The sequence below is a fragment of the Pectinophora gossypiella genome, chromosome 21, assembly GCF_024362695.1.
Source record: "Pectinophora gossypiella chromosome 21, ilPecGoss1.1, whole genome shotgun sequence".
NCBI lineage: Eukaryota > Metazoa > Arthropoda > Insecta > Lepidoptera > Gelechiidae > Pectinophora > Pectinophora gossypiella.
Genome location: NC_065424.1, coordinates 7,246,322 through 7,267,509, shown reverse-complemented (window position 1 = coordinate 7,267,509; position 21,188 = coordinate 7,246,322). Strand labels below are relative to the sequence as shown.

At 38.1% G+C, this 21,188-nt stretch overlaps 1 protein-coding gene and 1 long non-coding RNA gene across 2 annotated transcripts; one reads left to right on the top strand and one right to left on the bottom strand.

Moving 5' to 3' along the window:
* The first annotated feature begins 12 nt into the window (after positions 1-12).
* Positions 13-1,697, top strand: LOC126376604 (uncharacterized). Its single transcript, XM_050024100.1, has 2 exons — positions 13-671; positions 789-1,697. Exons 1-2 carry the CDS (start codon positions 234-236, stop codon positions 1,611-1,613), a joined length of 1,263 nt encoding a protein of 420 aa, XP_049880057.1. The 5' UTR covers positions 13-233; the 3' UTR covers positions 1,614-1,697.
* Positions 1,147-3,601, bottom strand: LOC126376779 (uncharacterized). The gene is made up of 2 exons (XR_007567761.1): positions 3,065-3,601; positions 1,147-2,466 (listed from the first exon to the last, which is right to left on the bottom strand). It is a non-coding gene; the product is annotated as an uncharacterized LOC126376779 (long non-coding RNA).
* Positions 3,602-21,188: the final 17,587 nt, after the last annotated feature.

The window sequence follows — 21,188 nt, the reverse complement described above, 5'->3', positions numbered from 1 at the left end:
ATTTATTGTTGACAAATGTAAAGGAGTCTACACACCAAACCCGCCGACCCGCCGACACAGCCCGGCGGCTTGGTGTCGGCGACCCAAACCCGCCAACCCGCCAACATGTGTCATGGGGCTGTGTCGGTGAGTTAGTCGGCGGCAAGAAATCAGTACAACTTTTTTAGTTAGTGATTGCAGTGTGTACGAACGTGACGTGTTGTTTTTCTCGAATATTGCAGCCTACAATAAACATGGATACTGATGCTGATCTAATAATAGCAGCATGTGGAATAATTTTAGCTGGGTCCCTGAAGAGAAAACGACAGTGTTGGGTTAGACCAAGCTTAATGAGTCGCAGTCGTTACAGTAACAGTGATAGAATAAAAGATTTAAGAACAGACGATTTGATTGTAAAAAGACCCTTACATTTTAAGACATTTATGTCATTAACGTTTACCGACTTTGAATATTTACTAAGCATTGTTGGACCCACAATAGTTAAAAAAAATACAAATTACAGAAGTGCAATTTCACCAACGGACAGATTATCAATAACATTAAAATACCTGACTACGGGAGATTCATTCAACAGTCTTTGTGACACCTTTAAAGTATCTCCTCAACTTATTTCCTACATTATTCCAGAAGTGTGCCAAGCTATCGTAGATGGACTTTCGGATTATGTGAAGGTATGTACATTATGGGCGTTTAACTTTCTTTAATCTTCCAGAAAAACTATGTTCCGAAAAATTACTATATAAGTAGGCAAATGGCTATCCTATCACCGAGCACATTTCCGATTTCAGATTCCACGAACATCAAACGAATGGACAAAAGTTGCAGATGGATATCTGAGTAGATGGAATGTACCTAATTGTGTTGGATCTATGGATGGAAAGCACATTAGAATTGAATGTCCAGCACGAAGTGGAAGCGATTATTTTAATTATAAAATGTATTTCAGTATTGTACTGTTTGCATTAGTGGATGCAGATTATAAGTTTTTATACGCTAATGTGGGGTGTCAGGGTCGCATTTCCGATGGTGGTGTATTTGCTAACTCTTCATTATGCAGAATGTTATATACTAATGATTTAAATTTGCCAGATAAAAAACCTCTACCTGGAAGAATTATGCCAGTACCCTATTTTTTTTTGGGCGACGATGCGTTTCCTTTACAAACCAATATTTTAAAACCTTATGATGGTAATCATGCGAAAGGGTCTCCCAAGAGAGTGTACAACTATCGCATGTGTCGAGGTCGAAGAGTAGTTGAAAACGTATTTGGACAGTTAACAAAACAATTTAAGATATTTAACAAACCCATCCAGCTAAATCCACAAAAAGTTACTATTGTAACATTGGCATGTATTCATTTGTTCAATTATGTAAAACGACATGGTATAATACAACAAAATGAATATGATACTGAAAATAGTAGGGGAGAAATCAATCCAGGAGATTGGCGCAGGGAACCACGTGAAAATAATTTGTTTGCTGACTTGCCTAGACAAGACAATACACATTCCCTTGAGGTTACAAGGACACAATCTCCTGAGGTTATAAGGACAGAATTGGTTCAATATTTTCTTTCCGATGTCGGGAGATTACCATGGCAGAATGATCAATGACTAACTCGTACGTTTTAATGAAACTCATACTTGTATTAGTACTTGTATTTTTATTATAATTTGTATTAAAAACTTCGTAAATCACTTGTTTTTGTTCATTTATAAGTGGTTTTATTTACCGAGTTATTCTATAAATCCCCACCGCGAAATCCCCACTGATGTTTTTATGCATTTTGAGTATACTATGACGATTCAACAACATTAAGACGAAATACTTGTGCCTACATAACGTTATCTCGCATCAGGTGATAGGGTTATTCTCAGAGTGCATACGGTGGGGATTTGTGGAATAAACCTATTTATCTGACTCAATAGATGATAATATGTTCTCAATATCACCACTCTCTTGAATCGACACACGTAACGAAGGTTCAATTGAAGATGTTGAAGGTTCACCAAGAGGCGGTGAAACAGGGTTTGTTACGGCAGAGTTGGATGATGAGTAGTAGGAATTTACATCACATTGATCCATTGTATAATATCCTGGATGACTATGAGAAGTAGAAGGTCTTGGCGAAGCTTCGAACATGTCTGAACGATATCCAGTTTCGGTTTCAAAAAAGATATTGTTAATCCGATGTTTTATTATTGCCTTTGTTGTTTTATCAAATTTTCTAAGTTGTGTCGCAATATATTCGCCAAACAAATCGTCCTCATCTTTTATTTTTTGATTTGTCCGTTGACTGACTGTTCTCATTAAATTTAATGCTTCCGACACCATCTCATTACTTGGATTAGGTTTATAACGTTTATTCGCTTGGGGAATGATGTTTGACGTTTGAGGTGAATCGTTTTCCCCATGTTGAGCATCATTGTCCGCATGTTGGGCATTATTGTCAGTTGCTGTTATCTCCTGAAATAATATATTTTATTTGAATCACCAACAGTTTACTTATGAAATGTATTACACACTAGCTTTTACCCGCGAGTAGGTACACCGCACGGAATATATGAAAAAAAAAGACAATGGTCATAAATCATATCTAATACTAATTGTTTTAGAAATATTATTATTAATTATTTTTTACATTGATAATTATTATTATTGATAAATATTATTATAATAATATAATAATATATAATAATAATAATATTTCTAAAACAACCTAAAAAGAAAAAAAAAAGAAAATGGTACGGAATCTCTCGGTTTATAATAGAAATTCGGCGAAATTAAAAGATTGTTGAGAAAAGAGTTGTTAGTTTTTAAAAAATACATTTGCAATGACTATTATATCTGTGCACATGCCATTCCAAGAAATAATTTGTTTAGGAAATATTTCGGTGCAATAACAATAGCGGCAGCGCAACAACAAAGGCAGATAAAATAAGTACCTATGCCTTTATTTACCGCGCGCCTCTCTTCACTCGGGCCAAGCTTACATATTATTCTTGTGTGCTCTAATAATTAGGTTAGAAATAAAATAATACAACATCACTGAAATGTTACATACCGTATCGATTGTTCCAGTAGGTTTATTTTTATTGAGCAAGAAATTCAAAGATTTAAAGGCAAACCACTTGCTCTCATGAACAAAATCTGCGCTGGTTCCAGACTTTTTTGATTCAATCGTTTTTTTTCTTTCTCTATAATATTGGCTCGTCAAATTTTTTATCTTCCGTTCTATTTCTGTGACATTTGTATTTAATTCGTTTGCCATCTCATTTAGTGCATCAAAACGTTTAGGTCTACATTTGTGATCCAAGTGTTTTGGATTCCATAATAATTCCTTTATATGATACAAATTTATTAACTTTAGAGTGGTTTCTTCGTCCCATTCCATTATTGCAGAAAATCGCAAAAAAAAACACAAGCAAGTCACTATCGCTGGAGTGTCGGCGGGCAACTGAGCGTGCGCGTACGCAAGTCGCCGGCCATGCCGCCGACTTGCACGCGCGGGTACGAGTCGCCGACATGATTCTTGAAGCAAAGTCGCCGACACCAAGCCGCCGGGCTGAGTCGGCGGGTCGGCGGGTTTGGTGTGTAGACTCCTTAAAGGACAAGTTTCAAAAAACAATAATTAACAAAGTACCCCCATCACATGAACATCTTTTTGACAAAGAAGCTTTTACCAATTCTATTAAAAATTCTGGAGGTATTAGTAAAGTTTTTATTGCTCAAAAACCAAATTTTACTGATAAAAGAATACTGCCGGGAGCTCAGGCTACGCAAGTACCTAGCTCCAGCGGCCAACAAATGACGGCTCGCTCCTGGGCACCGTCTATGAATTATAGATTTGCGCCCCATCAGGGCATAATTAGACAGTTTTTCCCTGCTTATACTACTAACATGAGTGAGCAGTCCTTTCGTCCCGCGTTCCGGCCACGTTGGACAGGGACTCAACAGGCACAGCCCAGTCAAAAACAACAAGGTCCGCGCTTCTCTAGAACCGGACAAACATGTAACTTGCGCCCCAGATTTGCCAATAACCAAAGGAAATTCTGACTTCCACACGGGGTTTCGGGGGGGATGTTTAGAGGATTGTGTTCCAATTTGGCGTACTATGGGAGCTTCAGAAACTCTGTTAAATATAATATCAGGTTACCGAATCCCCTTTCAAAGCAAACCACCTCTGGTGTCGGTGGCAGACTTAATCAACCGATTTCAGACTCCTCCGTCGCCGGAGATGGATCGTATAATACACAGCCTTTTGGAACAACGGGTTCTCGAGATAGCCCCCGGGACCCCAAGTTTTATATCCAATATGTTTTTAATCCCCAAACACGACGGGTCTTTTCGGCCGATTTTCAATTTAAAAAGATTAAACGAGTACCTGAAGGTGAGCAAATTTCGACTGATCTCTGTCAATCGAATTCCAGATTTTTTGCAACCAAAAGACTGGATGATAAAACTAGATTTGACGCAGGCATATTACCACGTCCCGATAGCGGAATCACATCGCTGCTTTCTACGTCTGTTATACAAAGGTCAGCTACTACAGATGACCTGTTTACCTTTCGGGCTAGCCACAGCACCAAAGGTATTTGCGTCGCTGACAAATTGGACAGCCGAGATTTTTCGAGAAAAGGGTATTCGAGTAGTGGTATTTCTAGACGACTACCTCATAGTCTCGCAGAGCAAATCTCTTCTTCTAGACCAGAGAGATTTGGTAACTCGAACGTTGCAGAGTTTAGGTTGGGAAGTCAACTTCGACAAATCGATTCTTACTCCTCAGAGATCAATAGAATATTTGGGCTTGCAATGGGATCCTTGGCAGAATCGAAAGTTTCTTCCAGAGACGAAAATTCAAAAGATAAGGGACGTTGCTACCCGCCTCTTACTGCACAAGGCGGCGACTCTGAAGGAGCTCCAAAGGATTGTAGGTCTTTTGAACTTTGCTCGGCTAGTTGTACCGCTAGGTCGTCTCAATTTTCGTCACTTGCTTCGCCACGTCAATGTCCTTCTTCGTCTTCCTCAAACTCTAACAGAGTTGAAGTGGTGGACGTTACATTGCACGGAAACGACAGACCTTCATCCTCCTCAGAAGATGAATTTTCTTACAACAGACGCTTCGATGACGGGCTGGGGGGCAGAACTCAACGGTCAGCTTCTATGCGGGGATTGGACAGCAGAAGAAGGGCGTCTTCACTCGAACCACAAAGAAATGTTGACTATACTGAAATGTTTGTCAGGTTACGGTCATTCTCTGAGTCATTCATCTCTTCTGTTACAGTCGGACAACAAAGCAGTAGTGGCTCACCTGAAAAACGAAGGAGGGAACAAATCGAAACGGTTAATGGACCTGACTTATCATATTTTTCAGATTCTTTACAAACATCACATTCATGTTCTACCGTATCACATCCCCGGGAAGTACAACACGATTGCCGATCGGCTGTCTCGTCAGTCAACAATTTCCGAATGGCACCTGCTACCAGAAGTAACGCAAGTAGTAGTCGCAAAATGGGGCACTCCGGAAGTGGATCTGTTTGCTTCGAAGACAGCTCACATTGTTCCAAGGTACGTAACGTTGGATCAGCGGGACTCGTCAGCTTGGGCACACAATGCCTTTTCCCTCGAGTGGTCGTTCAACATAGCATGGGTCTTTCCTCCCCCGAATTTGATCCCCCGAGTGCTGATGCATTTAAATCGAGCTGTAGGGATTTATCTAATCGTTGCCCCAAGGTGGCCTCAGTCATTCTGGAGAGCGGACCTCAAGGCGCGGGCAATAGCACCACCTTTTACAATTCACAGACTGGAGAAGGTACTGGTGGATACCTCGACCGGCCGTCCTCCTCCCAAGATCCAGGATCTAGCGCTGGAGGTGTGGAAATGTGGGGGTGGTCGGAAGCTGTAACTTCGTGGTCTGATGCGCAAAAACTGCTTTTATCAAGAGGGTGGAGAGCTTCCACGATAAATACGTATCGACCTGCATGGCGAAGGTGGGTTCAATGGTGCGCTGTATCAGATGTTTGTGTTACCAACCCATCGGGGAGTGATTTAGCTAAATTCTTAGCGGATTTGCATCTAAAAGAAAAGTTGTCCCATAAAAGTATATTGTTGCATAAATCGGTTGTTTCTCAATTATGTAACGCGACTAGCGAGACACGTCTTAGTTCAAATATTCTTGTAAAGCAAATCTTAAAATCTATTTCTTTGCAAAAACCTAAACAAAATTCAAAAAATGTATGGGAATCTCAAGTGTTAGAAAACTGGTTATTAAACAGTACGATTAACAATGACAATCTCTTTGAAGTGTCTCGCAGATGTGCAATCTTGTTACTACTTTGTTCGGGTCGTAGAATCCATGATTTAACGTTATTGAGTGTAGCCCCGGATGCCTGTATTATATCCAGAGATAGCGTGGTGTTCTGGCCGAAGTTCGGGTCGAAAACTGATTCTGAATCATATATTCAATCAGGTTGGAAGCTTTTAAGCAATCAGCAATATCCTAATCTTGATCCAGTCGCCTGGGTAACTAGACTGATTGAGTTAGGAAAACAGAGACGTCTGGCATGTTCGACTGAAAGCTTATTTGTTACTGCTTGTGGAATAGAAAGGACGGCCAGTAGAACTATTATAGCATGTTGGGTAAAGTCTATTCTTAAAGAAGCTGGTATAGACGCGACGCCAGGTAGTGTCCGATCTGCTGTAGCCTCCCGCAGTTAGTTGGATAATGAATCTTTGGACGTCATCATGTCCAGAGCAAATTGGAGGTCTGGAAACACTTTTAAAAGATTTTACAGAAAAGAGATTCAAGGTGGGACACGTGGACGGGCAGTACATCATTCCATTAGTTCATTATTTGAAGCTATTTGAAGTTTTTGTTTGAGTATTCTTTACTATATATAATTTTCTTATATGTAAACCTATAATTCTATATTGTAGTTTTGTATTCATACTTTATGTATACGTATTTATTACTTATTAATATAATATAATCAAAATTAATATTATTATGTCACATTGGCGTTTAGTTCACCAGGCGATAACAAACAGTGTCTCAAAATATGTCTACAAGGCTTCGAATAACGGCGGAGGATATAATAAGGGCGTTTTACCTACCATTAAAACGCAGATTATATCCGGAGCCTTATTCGAAGCCTTGCTTCAAGACCTGCCTGGTGGGAGAAAATTTTATCTTATAAAATTTAATAAGTATTTTATATATTTAATTAAAATTATATTTTGAGCCCGCAATGAAGACACATCATAGCTAAACCCTTACCTGCCTGGTGAACATGGTGGGGGTAAACGGCGGGTAGGGGCGGAAACTACGTGTATCAAGGTGTTGCCACAGTCGTGAAACAGGAATGCTATCTCAAAATATGTCTACAAGGCTTCGAATAAGGCTCCGGATATAATCTGCGTTTTAATGGTAGGTAAAACGCCCTTATTTTTATGTTTGAAGTTTCATATTCTGAAAATGCTTGCATTAGCTTTTGTTTTTTGGCAAGCAGTGTTTCAGTTTGCGCGGAAGAAACATTTTCCTGAGTCGACACAGAGTTGTAAATACGTGTAATTGTACCTTTGAGATATCCTCGCGTGGCAACCAGCTCGCTAGTCGTCGTCATCTTGCACAAACTTAGCACCAATCACTTACTATGTAATTAATTAACTAAATAATGTTATTTTCACTGTTTGATATAATGTAACCAACGAAAATTGCAATAAAACTCGTCGGCGTCGGCGGTAAAAACTCGCTGTGAGATTTCTGCGCGCTCGCTGGTTGAATGAACTACTCATACGACGCGCGCAGGCTCGGCCGATTCTGGGAAATAAACCTGCGAATGGTGAAGAGTGAAGCGGACGCGTTGATCGTGATTGGACGCTGTCAAATGTAAAGCGCCAATCAGGGACGTCGATTGCTAGGCAAGCTTGTGAAGTATAATCCCCGGTGGCCTCGTGTGACGACCCCGTCGTCGTTCCCTCCAAATTTCTTCCTTTGCGCGCGCGACGTTGCCGTTCCGTGCTTGCGCCCCAAGAGAAAATGGCGGCGCAATTGAAATCAATGCCGACCAAAATGGAAATTCTTGATTTCTTCGTATGATCGTCTTCTTGCGTGGCGGGAAGGCGTTGTACCAATAAAGATGGTATTATATTGCGTCGCGCTGCGAAGTGTCGTCGCTCTGCTCCAAATCGTGATGCTTGTAGCGCAAAATTTCCGAAGCGTTATTTCTTCCCCAAATCATAGGTTTTCGTCGCGCAGATCAAAACCATGGCTCGATGGACCATGTCAGCTGGGGTTAGTGGACTGTATGTGTAGATGGTGAGGTTGAGCTGCTTTCACTGCACTAATTAAAACACTCGGAGACTTGAATAAACACTTTTATTTCGCGTAAATTATGCGAGCAACAATGGAGCTTACAACGATGATGGACGAAATGTAACAGGAAGTGACGTCAGACTAACAAACTATATTTTTTATTTTTAAATTGTGTTGGTGTTGCCAACAATAGGTAATTAATGTTCAATAAAAGCACTGAATTCTGATGCCGGTAACAAAATACCCTCGTCTTGATGTCTAGCCCATCCCAGATACCACACTACACACATAACGTGGGCGCAGCAACCGACAGTGCGCCTTCCACTCATACAACTGCAGTAATAGTGAGCTAATGCTTCTCTATTTTGTCTTTCTCGGTTGATTACAATGTAAGAATAATATATTCTGGACCTTACATGTCTGGATTGTATACGCACACGTAATAGCCAAATATCTTCTTCTATAACATCTCTGAGCTGACTTATTTCTCGCTCCCGGTATACTTCAATAGTATACGAGCCCTCAGTTAAGTGTTCGGCGTAATGGCTGCGAGCCAATTTGATTTGGTATGTGCCTAGTTCAAAGAGAATTAGGTCTTCTTCAGAAAAGACCGGGAAATCATCAAAAATAGGTTGTTCGCTGCACAGTCTTTCGAATGATGCCCTCTGTCTATTCATGTTATGACGGACAACATAGCTAAGAGGTTCGGTGTTTCAAAGCGTTCGTTAACTATATTTACGAACGACGATGCATGAACACTGTCTTCAAATGGTGCCTTAAATGAGTGCTGCTGCATTTTGGAAGTCCTCGAACACGTGACTTAAGGCGCGATTAAAATAGGTTTGCCTGAACAGTTTAAAATCTCGCTTGAACCTGCCATTAATACATTCCACTACCCAGCGACATAGAGTAACCAACCTAGTTCTATTGGCCTGTTCAGTAGTAAGCTGGTCTGCACCGCGGTCTTTGGTTTCGGGCATATAGGCACTGTAGTTGAATCGCTCCAAATCGCCACAGACGTCTCTGAACCCATGATCTAAAATGAATATATCGCCAGCCCGGTAAAACCAGTGGAATGTGCCTTCTTCGTTATTTATTATTCTTTCCATATACTGGCATCTGAGTCGGTAGCAGCATAGGGCCCACATACATCAATTATATGCCCATCGGAACACACCATCAAGAACGGTTTTAAAAGATTTTCATATCTGTGGAGACTGTAAGACTCTCGCTAGAATGAAAAGTTAGAGCTCTTCTGTATATAAATATATGTTCCATCCATAATTGTAATTGCCTTCCTTTCTTCTGGAGTTGACTCAGGATTTCCAAATAACGCATTTGGTACAGTAAGATTGCGATCAGCGACCATTCTTCTATTTATATGGTCCGTAAGTAAGTCCCAGGTGCCTCGGCTTAAAATCCAAAGATACACGCATCACGCGCGGTTTTCAGATGCCTTTCTAAAGTCCTTCTACTTATTTTAAAGAGTGTGGCTAATCTCTCGTAGCTATCATCAGTTCGCAACTTCATTAAATAAATAGCTAGTTTCGTTTTGGCGTTTGAATCAGCTAAAGGCGTTTCTTCCAAGATTGAATTGAATTGATCTTTGCTAACGCCCAATCGAATACGAATCTCATTAGGATCCATATTTTCTATGTCTTCAAATTCCAGAATATTTTTTTTAAAGCAGCTTTATTAAAAAGCTCTAATATTTGCACAAAATGAGTGCTATTAAAATCATGTCTGAGCGTTAGACTATCAATGAGTTCCTCCCAATCTTTCGATGTTAAATGAGCATCACATATTCTGGCACTTTCTGGTATGAATATGAATAATCGATCAGTGGTAAACAGAAGAAGATTAGAAATAACCCACACTCTTTTTGAAGAAAATTCCGCCAATGCTCAATATATTATTGAAGCTATAGCTCCACGATAAGTATGTATTTTTTTACTATTTTACTGGTTGTTTTTATCTGCGAGCGTAAAGTAAGTCTTTTCAGCTCCATTATATCCAGCTAGTGGGTCATCATATACGCAGCCAGAACATTTGCCCATTCTTGTTCAGGAACAACTAATTGTGCTTCTTCTAGATCTGAGTCAGGCGGAAGTCGGTACAGGAGTCCATTGTTTAAGTAATAACCTTTGTTATTCCAATACCTTCGGACTAGCTTCCTTATTAAAACTCGCTGACTTCTCGGCTCTGGCCATTTTCCGGCATACTTCGGACGTATGGCCTGTATTCTTGCAAAAGCCGCACTTGCTCTTTCCAATACGACGTGTTGCTGCAGGTTCAGTCACTGCAGGCTTTGACGTTGACGGATCTTCGACTTGAACTCGCTCTTCCAATACCTTTTCCACGCCTAGGGCAGACTCAATTAGTTATTATCATAATTAATTAATTTCAATTATGATAATAACCGCGTAAACTTAAAACAATGTATAGACTCAATTAGGTCGTCGAAAGTTCCAATACTATTCCGGGGAATTTTGTCTCGAATGTCCAGTCGAAGCAGCATATACACCATGTCGATCTGTTGTGTCTCGGGGTGCTTCGGCTCTGGTAGCTTCGAAAAGAGTAGCCGCTTCCGGGCGACGAAGTCTTCGGTTGTCTCGATTTCCTTCTGCTTTGTGGTGTTGATATCATTGTAAAGTAGGTTGCTTAGGTGCATACTTTTGACGGATCTTCTCTTTGAAGGCGGTGTAAGTCGTCACAGTGTCCTTAACACCATCCCACCAGTCACTCGCATCATCAGTGAGGAGCAGAGGCAGTCCCTTAATGACGTCCCTGTCGGTCAACTTTTCAAGTTCCTTAAACAGTTGAAGGGCTGCCAAGAATGATTCCTGCCTTTATTCTTTATTGCCACCAAAATGAGCCGTGCAGTCGACAAGAGTCTTTCTGTTCGAGCCAGATAGGGTACTGATGAGTTTAGCTTGATGACTTTGCTGAACTCCCATTCAAGCTTCAAACTGCTCGGGTGACCAGCGCGCGCCATCTGTTGTTAAGCGGGTGTACTAATAAATGGTTCGTGTTGTTGTTGTGATTCTTGTAGATGCTGGGTGATAGTATGGGGTGTTACACAACTAAATATTTCGCCGGTTATTAAATTAATCCATTGTTTCGTAAAGTAATCCATTGTTTTGTATCTTCTTACAGTTTAGGTACAGTAATTATGTACACATTTTGTGACTATTCAAACATCTCTCACGCCATCCCGACACACATAAAACTTCAATTACTTTAGATTTGAAAAATGATGTTTTTAAAAAACCAAATCATATATGCACACGCGATACTTTAAAAAATATTATCGACGCTAAGATGGATGTGTGTAAGAAAGAAGTATGCACCAATTACGAAAGCATTCGAAAAATATTTGAAAAGCATTTTTCAAACATCTTTTCCCATCTTTTTTCCCTTTCGGAGCAGTTTGCCAGATTCACAATTCACCAGATTCGCTACTCACCAGAAGTACACTTAGGGTGAAATCAAACGAGCGTAATTTTATGAGTTGTGAGTCGCGTATTTGCGGTCACTTATTTTACGTTCAACTGAATTTCTGTTGAACTGCCAGACGTAATTTATTCAGTTGGTACGGGGTGTTTGTGTCATCAAGTGCAATGGATCCATTGGCAATATTGTGTATTTATGAAGCATATTCAGAAGATAATACCAGAAAAAGAAGCTGGGTAAACCAACTCAATAGTGAGAGGCTGATATGTGGACAGTTCCATACAGTTTGATTAAATCTCTTTGCAGTAGCAAGGTCTGCGATGAACTTCGTATAATCATCATCACAATTATTGATCTCTTGCCTGAACACAAGTCTGTCTTTGTAAGCTATGGAAAATGTTTGCGAGACGGCATGAAATGCACAAGTAGTAAGAATTAGTTTTTTATTTTTAGATATGGCTATGTTTCCATTTTGTAGTATGTATATGGGTCTCAAGTTATAATTTGCTTTGTTGTGAGGAACAGCAAGACCTGTCCAGTTTTCAACTTCTACAGGTTTATCCTGAAATATGGATTCTAATTCGAAATCTATATTGCTCGTTACGTTTTCTATTTTATCTGTTTTTGCGACTCCTTCCTTTGAATAAAATCCTTATTACTTTTTTTGTTTTGTACTTTATTTATCTTTTCCTCAGTAGTTTGCGATTCGGTTGTTTGCGAGATACTTAATTTCACAGTTTAATTTACACAAATTTGTTTAAGGTGGTTAGGAGTCGCAGCAATGTCACGGTATTTTTATTTACGCATCTGTTTAATTTCGAGTGCCATCCCTCGATGGCATTGTTTGTTCTATGACGTGCAAAAATACAGTTTTAACAATGGATTCTTTTAACCAATACTTGTCTATATATTTTATTAAAGTGGCCATTTCAGTTGTTTCACTTTCACGTTTAACATCATTCCACCCTTCCGTGACATATATTGTCGGTAACAACGGCAGGGCTGCAGTTAAAGAAACGATCCTTTTATGATCTTTATTCAGGTTACCATATAAAGATTTTGCCTTTCGCCAGATTGCTCGAGTCCAATGATAGAAACAACCCTTAATTTGTGATTCCGGAAATATTTCAAAGATAGCATTTATTGCCCCTATCTCATAATCGCAATGGACGATTTCCGGTGTCCAAAGCGGCAGTTGCGATTTTATGAGAGAAAATAAAATATAGTAAGTTTTATCTGGTAATAAGGCGTAGATTAGTGGATCCACTTTGTGGTCTCGATTGAACTACCCACGTCACCGAGGAATGTATATAACTGAGCGAAAGGCTTCGGACAGATCTTGAAGGTCCATGGTGTAGTTTGATTGATTCACTAGAGGTTTTTGTTTCGATGTGGATGGTTCATAAATAGATGGATAGAATAGATCTTGTAGTTTCAATATTCTGTGGTGCTTCTGATAGTTCATAAAATACTAACGATCTATAAGTCAATGGAATTAATCATTATTGATGGTACTTATTATTATAACTCAATAAAAATAAAATGTTTAAGACGCTTACTTACGTATTTTATTGAGTTCTGTGTAGGGATGCAACATCGCTCATAAAAAACATCGATATTAGAATATCGATATTATCAAAAGTGAAACATCGATGTTAAAAATATCGACGTTTATGATCGATATATCGAATTTTTCGATATTGTGAAATGGGTTTATAATATTTTATTTATATATTTTTATGTAATATTTATTTATTTTTAACAGAAACCCAGAATTAATCAAGCATAGTTTTTATTTTACTTATTTCCTTAAAATAGAATTTAAAAATAAAAATTTTGACAACCTGGTGCCCAGTAAGCGGTTCCTCTCCTGAGTAATTGTAGCTCCAGCTTCTGAGAATAACTGCTCACTGGGTACCGAAGTTGCCACTATAAGTAAATAGATCATAGCTAGGCCATGAAGCCCGGGAAATAATCCCTTCATGTCATCCCACATCTCCAAAGGATCTCCCTTTACAGGAGTAACAGGTGATGACATGAACATATGAAATTCTGTTTCTGATTTAGTTTTATCTTTCGTTTTATATTTAATGTTGTTATGCGTCAATACTTTATGATAGCTCCACATGTCGCCTTCGTTATCGCCTTTTTCCGATTCATCAGAAGACTCACTTGCTGCATTATTTAAATTACTCAATAAATAATTGTTTATGTAATTTATAACTTTTCCCTTCGCAGTAGCATCTTTAAAATTAATTAGCTTGAAACGAGGATCTAAGGCAGTAGCAATAGCCAACGATGAACATTGCTCTAATTTGTCAAAACTCTTTGAAACTTCCTTTTCATTTTCTGCTTTTAATGACAGGGTGCTATCAAATGATGGTGAATATTTTTCTAACATATCCCGCAGCTTACGAGAGGAATGACTTTACTCGCTGTAATATAATTTAGCCCACAAATTTATTTTGTCAATCTTTCAAAGGGTTGCAAAAGTTGAATAATTTCGCGCAGACAGCCTACTTCGCTTGAAGTTACCATTGGTGGCGCATCTGAACGGCATAACAATATCGCGCCAATCATTGCAACTAAGTCCATAAAACGTTCCAACATATGATATGTAGAATTCCGTCGCGTACGAACGTCACGTATTAGTTTCTTTGTCTGGCCTTCCTTCGTTCCATTTTCCCTTTGCTTATTGCGCAGTTCGTCACTAGCATTAACACTACGTTTTATGAATTTTACAATTTCACGTACGTTGCTTATGATCGTGATGCAATTTTAGATTTATCCAATGAATTCATGACAACTAAATTCACGGTGTGAGCAAAACAAGGTATTATCTTTTTTTCACTAAACATATCTTTATTTACTTTTATAACCGTGCTGTCTTTATCAGTTACTACAGCAGTTACTTTATCAGTTGAGATATTCCATTCCTGGAAAATATCTGTAAGTCTCTTTTGTACGTATTCAGCTGTATGTCTTTCAAATGGTTCAAAAACTCCCAGAGATCCGCTCGTAAGTTTAGTATTTTCTAAAAAGTGTATGGTGACTCCAATAAATGACTTATTTTGCATTGTCTCAGTCCATATGTCATATGTAATACAGTAATGGTTTGCTTCTCTTATATATTTTTTTAAAACTTCTGACATGGCCTCATGTTTTTCGTCTATACGTTTTTAAAATCAGTAGACAGCAGTAAATGCAGAGTAAACGAGACGCTAAATACAAAAATCTACGCTTGTGACTGAGAGAGGTTTATGCGTGTAGCTGTAGATCACGGACGGGACGGATAGATGGCGCAATGCTAAAACATCGTTCATGAAGAACGATATATCGCAGATGTTTTGGGTTTCGACATGAACGATATATGAACGATAACGCTGTTTATGAACGATATATCGATTTTTTGCATCCCTAGTTCTGTGGCAATTTGCTCCCACGCATTATGTTTCATGTGTTGGTCACTGTAGTGACGCGATTTTATATTGTATAAACACTCATGTAGACATACTAAAAATTAATTAATAAGCTTTTCTTCCGCCATGACATTCGATGTGACAGCAAACAACTGTGTGTACCACAGCGGTTACCTCGATTGTGTTGTGTGAGTCAAATGATGCAAATGGCGGATGCCTCCCCTCGCCCCGCAGGGCAAGCTATCCCTGGCCGGACCACTATTTAGTACGCAATTACGAATGAACTCAATACGTGCTACATAATGTCTACTTTCATCAGCATACCAAGAAAAAAAGAGTAAGGCAAAGAGTTAAAAGAAAAATGATATTATTTGTGGTGCGGCCAGAGAGCAACGCTCCCCAGCCGGACCACTGTGAATCTCAGAAATTGCAAGTAGCAAGAAAGTATCAGGGTCCGGAAACCGGAAAACTGACTGATAGTAAGTAGTAGGTATAGTAGGTTTAAGTATGTAAACACTGGTTTAATATTTTGCCAAAGAGTCGTATCTATTTCAAAACGTATCATAGTTTTAGCATTATTTTCTTTCGAATCATCAGAAACTGCTGACTTATCCAAATCAAAAATGGTATTTCTTTCGTTCCATTTGTTGCCAATAGAGAAACCGAATTTTTTTTTCAACGACAGGTAAAGTGCATTTACTGTCATACGGCATGATAATTGTTTACGAATTACAAGAAATATCTTACTTGACACTGGTGGCAGTAATCCCTTAGAAAGTTGTTCTTTATATTTGACAAACTCAATTTTCTGTTCTTCAAGCGACACTGATAGCACTTTTCCGCGTTTTTTCTTATTGGACATTGTTATTTATTAGCCTTTTGTTTCCCGATCCAAGATGGCGGCTATTATGAGTATTACCAAGGTCACGGGACTCCTGTCAAGTGGCGCGCGACACTTGAGTCAGATTTATCGTTCGTAACTCGTTTGTTTGTAATATAAGACTAATCTAAGAAGTGTTTTGTCGAAAGAGATGTATACCCTACATATTTTTTTAAACTCTTTGCCTTATTCTTTTTTCTTGGGATGCAGATGAAAGTAGACATGATGTAGCGCATATTGAGTTCATTCGTAATTGCGTACTAAATAGTGGTCCGGCCACGGAGCATCACACGTCCGATTCGGCCCCCTCGATCTTTTCCATAAATTTTATATTAAAAACTGTAGACCAAATATCAATGTGATCGATGTTCGTTGAAATCAGTATGCGTTGAAATAAGTGTGTGATTATTATCAGAATTGGCTAGTCCCCGCGCGCGTTCTTATATAGAAATCCGCCCACTTTGCGGGGCGCGACAAGGACGCGGCGCGGCGGGTGTATAGCGGTGAGGCGCGCGTTATAATTTCCCTATTCTTTATTTATTCATAAAAATATACAATTTTTCTTATTCAAAATTTATAAAGGGGAAATACAAAACAAACTTTTAACTATAAATAATAGGTAGACTTATTATTACAAACTATGCACAAACTGTTCTATTCACTGTTTCACTTGATTATATGGCGAACAAAAGCCTGAACCAGTCTTTACCTGCGTGTTTACTAAAATTATGCTTTATGTTATTTAGAACGCAATATTTATATACCAGTCGACGTAGTATTTTCGGTGTGGCAGGCAAACCGATTTCGGCATACCAGATTATTCTTTTCACAATATCAGTTTCCTGTTCAGAATTCAATATGGGTTTACGGCTCAAGGTTTTCCGCAAAACATCACTCTGAAGATGATTTCTAATTGTTCTTCTAGGAATATTGAATCTTTCTGCAGCTGTACTCGTCAGGCCGACACCAGATCGTCTTCTGACCACAATGCCCATTTAGGAGGCATTGTAATCCCAGGACCTGCAAATAGTGATAAATAAATTAGAATTTATTGTAGTATACATAATTGGTAAGACTCGAAAAAAGCTCAAATTCAAGAAAAAAATATTAGACCTTGATGCAAAACTTGAGAGTTCAATAAGGCCTACAGCTAAATTTAGGCCTTATTGCCCATCGGTTACCTTCTGCCAAAAAACGAATTAAATAAAAACTCGAACGATAGCACGTCATTCAATAACGCACGCTCGGATAAGCGTACATTATCACAGATATAGTAAGTGTAGGTACGTAAGTATAATAATAATAAAAAAAAATATATAAAACTTGCCGCGCGACCGCTTCCCACTGACGCGGGAGGTGAGGTAGCGAACGTTCGATAGCTACTTACTTACACAGGCGTTATTGCAGTGTGAGTATGGCCTTGAACGCATAATCCTATTTGTTGAGAGTGCATGAAATGAAAAGATCGAGAAAGCAAAACATTATAAGCTGATTTTATTTTATTTTTTTAATTTATTTAGCTTTGGCGATAAGGCCATCAGCTTAAAAGAAACGTCAGTTACAATCCATTTACAATCTCATAAACAAACATTCAAGAAGCTTATGTTTAAATAAAAAAGAAAGGCGAATATAGCCATCAACTTAAAAAAGAAAAGTAACAAATTCAAAAATATCTTTATTCAATAGGTAACATAGTTACACTTTGAATCGTCAATTTTACATAACGAACGTCTCATCCGTCTAAAACTACTACAGCTTCTCACAACCTGTATAGCCGGGGAAAAGAAGCTGCAAGAAAAACCTCGGCACAGGGCCCTAGACGTTCTTTAAAAAAATAAAAATAAACATAAAATATTGGTATACAATTGAGTAAATTAGCTGCCTAATATCAGTTTCTCAGACAGACAGTTAGTGTTAGTGACATCGTAACGAAAAAAAAAATGGAACGCCTATTTTATTGTACTAAAAATGATGGTGGGTGTTTTTCTTGTCGCAAATGTTTAATTAAGATTTTGAATTTTTACTGTGCCGCAATGTAAGTCGAACAACGCGCCACACAGACGCTAAACTTACGCGCGGCTACGTTACGCGTGCGTGATACGATGTTGATATCTAGGTAGGAGTTTTCATTCTCTTGTATTTAGATGCTTAGTGGTTCAACGTTTAAAAATGTTGTTTGTTGAAGTAGAACACCTACTGCCACGATTTTTCACGCACGGTACCTACCTACCAGTTATTAAACGTTCCTAACTTATTAACAATAAAAACCCTACTCTTGCCTTACCTTAATTGTTATTCCTTCGGATGAAGTACCTAGGTAGGTACCCTAGAACATGTCACGTCACGTAGGTATGCAACATCGCGTTTCCTCCGCGGTAGGTAGGTATCACACGCACTCACAAACACAACACCTTGCTCTTTAACACTTTCAAGGACAGAACGTCTAATTATGAGATTAAACGAACTTACCTGTAAGTGAAGTTCTATCTCAATTATACGAAGCTCCTTGTTCGAGAGGTTTTTAACAGTGTAGTCTACGTCTTATGCTCCAGCATCGTCACAATTTTCAAAGCTCATATCCAAAGCTAAAAAAAAAAAGTTAGTTTCCCGCTTCCTGAACGCAGCTGTCAACTAATGTCATTATGTTTAAAGCATGTTTCATGGGCAACTTCATCACCTGTGGAAGCTTTAGGGCGGGATATTAAAATTGAAGGGAGGGAGTCCTCTCGAACAAGGAGCTTCGTATAATTGAGATAGAACTTCACTTACAGGTAAGTTCGTTTAATCTCATAATTATACTCGCTCCTTGTTCGAGAGGTTTTTAACAGTGTAGATGTTCAAAGTTTAGTTGGGAATGAAACATTTAAATTGAAACGAGTACCAATAATATGATTATTCATTAATGAATAAAGTACATTGTTATCACAAAAGCTAATTAAGCTGCCCATGACTTTAATCCCAATAAAGGCAGTCAGAGGCACAGCCGTCTCCTGATAAACTCAGCGCGGCGTTCCACCAAACGTTTTGATATTATCATGTAAAAAACAATAAGAATAATAACTGTTCGCTAAACAAAGTTTCACCAGTTCTCAAGAATGGAATCGATATTAGTATGTTATATATGGTTATACTATACTAGAATAGATACATAGTTCTAAATAATAAAGTTGAAGTTGAGCAAGTACATTAAATACCTATTTCACATTACTATCAATTTCACAACAAAAGAACTACACAAGAACAAATTTCTGATGGAGCTCAACATCAAGATTGGCTATAAGAACCTCACAGGTACCTCACCATAGAGCACATTTCCGAAGCTCTTGACCAACAACGATAGTTATAGTCGAAAGGACTGTGAGACTTCATCATATAGTATAACACTCATTTTTCATTGGCACACCAAGGGCTACAATAATTATCAAAGTTACACATTATTTGTTTACATACATAAAAGAAAAAGAAATACATAAAGAAGAAAGGGTAATGACGAGGGCACCCAGACACAAGATTGATTGTAACATCCTGTGCTAAGTTGGCAATTGTTGTCGACATAGAGTAGTTAAATGAATCCTAAGACAACATGTCAAATTGATTAGAGAAAATACAAATATAAGTGCAAGTAAGAATTTCGATACATTTATTCAAATGACCTTTTTTCATTAAAATATTCAGAACCACTGAACTAAACTTTCCTCTTTATTATAAGATATTGTTAAATGAGGCTGAAAGTATAAAGAGGGGAAGTGCATTTACATTATATACTTGTGTGATAATTATCTTCGTAATAATTAAGATTTTGTTTTTATTAAAATAGATTACCTGAGCCCACGTTATTGTGTATTACCTAATATCGACCATATGGGCTTGGTAATAATATTTAGTATATTTTTTTATGTGGTAATAATAAATATAACTTGTTGTGGATTTTTTTCCTATTCCTCTATGCAACCTTTCACCCACCAATCAGATGATAGAACAACGTACACACAACACATTAACACACGTAACATTGTTTACGCAGCTATCTCTTTAGTGTAATAATTATTGAATTTGTTTTTAGGACAATAATAGTAACGTCCTATTATTTACTGGAAAAAATAAATAAATGAATAAAACATATTTTACCCTTAGGTATGCAGTTACATATAAGGATAACATTAATTTATTAATTATCGGTCGTGTAGGAATATTATCATCGTTCGTAAAAATCATCCTTTCCTTTAACCTAACTTAACATGATCCTGTTGTTTGCACAGGGATTCCTTCCACCCATCCTGAAGATTTAATATGTCAGATTATTTAGTGAAGGGACCTGCCTGATTTACGTTACAACACTAACCGAAAAATAGGATAAACATATATTTATCATGAAAATAATAATATTATTGTTACTTCTCCACTGTAGTTTTGTTCCGATTGATTAAGTGGAGGGACATTATTGTTGTAATTTTTATATTAATTGTAAACTGTGTTTTGGGCTGATCAGCAACAAAATAATAAATCTACAACAACATAATTTAGAGAAAACGCTAATGGTGATGTAAGTTATATGTTACTAATGAACTATTTTTCCTTCCTTTTCACCTATGAGTTAATAATAAAAAGGGCAACTATTCTATCTAACCGAACTAGGTATCAAAATTTTACAATTTCGAATGTAACACTTGAAGGAAATTTTCATTGAAGTTATAATATTATCAGGTAGGTACCTCAATTTATACTGAGATTAGTATTGTTATTCCTGATTAACAAAGACAGGATTTGAATCCCATGTCTTAATGATAATGCTAAAACTTTTAGTGATAGACATTCGGAATTAATTTTACCGGAATTTTGAAAAAGTAAATATCATAAAGGTAGGTATATTTGCTTGTGCAAATTTTCCCATTATAACTTTATAGGGAATTCTTCCTCCTCATGAGGTACTATTCTTAAACGGCCTTGCTGCCTGGGCCACTGTTGATACTAATGGCTGTGAGACTGCTAATACATCTGGTTGTAGCTCTGCTACTACTGCTGGCTGTAGGGCTGCTGGTACTGCTGGTTATGGCACTGCTGATCATGACTGGTTGCATCACTGCTTTTATTGCTGGCTGTGGGGCGGCCTGCTGATACT

What these genes read in the sequence shown, in the direction of transcription:
- LOC126376604 (XM_050024100.1), top strand. Translation starts at nt 234, where the DNA reads ATGGATACTGATGCTGATCTAATAATAGCAGCATGTGGAATAATTTTA. An exon ending in GACTTTCGGATTATGTGAAG is followed by an intron (nt 672 to 788) that starts GTATGTACATTA and finishes TTCCGATTTCAG; the next exon opens with ATTCCACGAACATCAAACGA.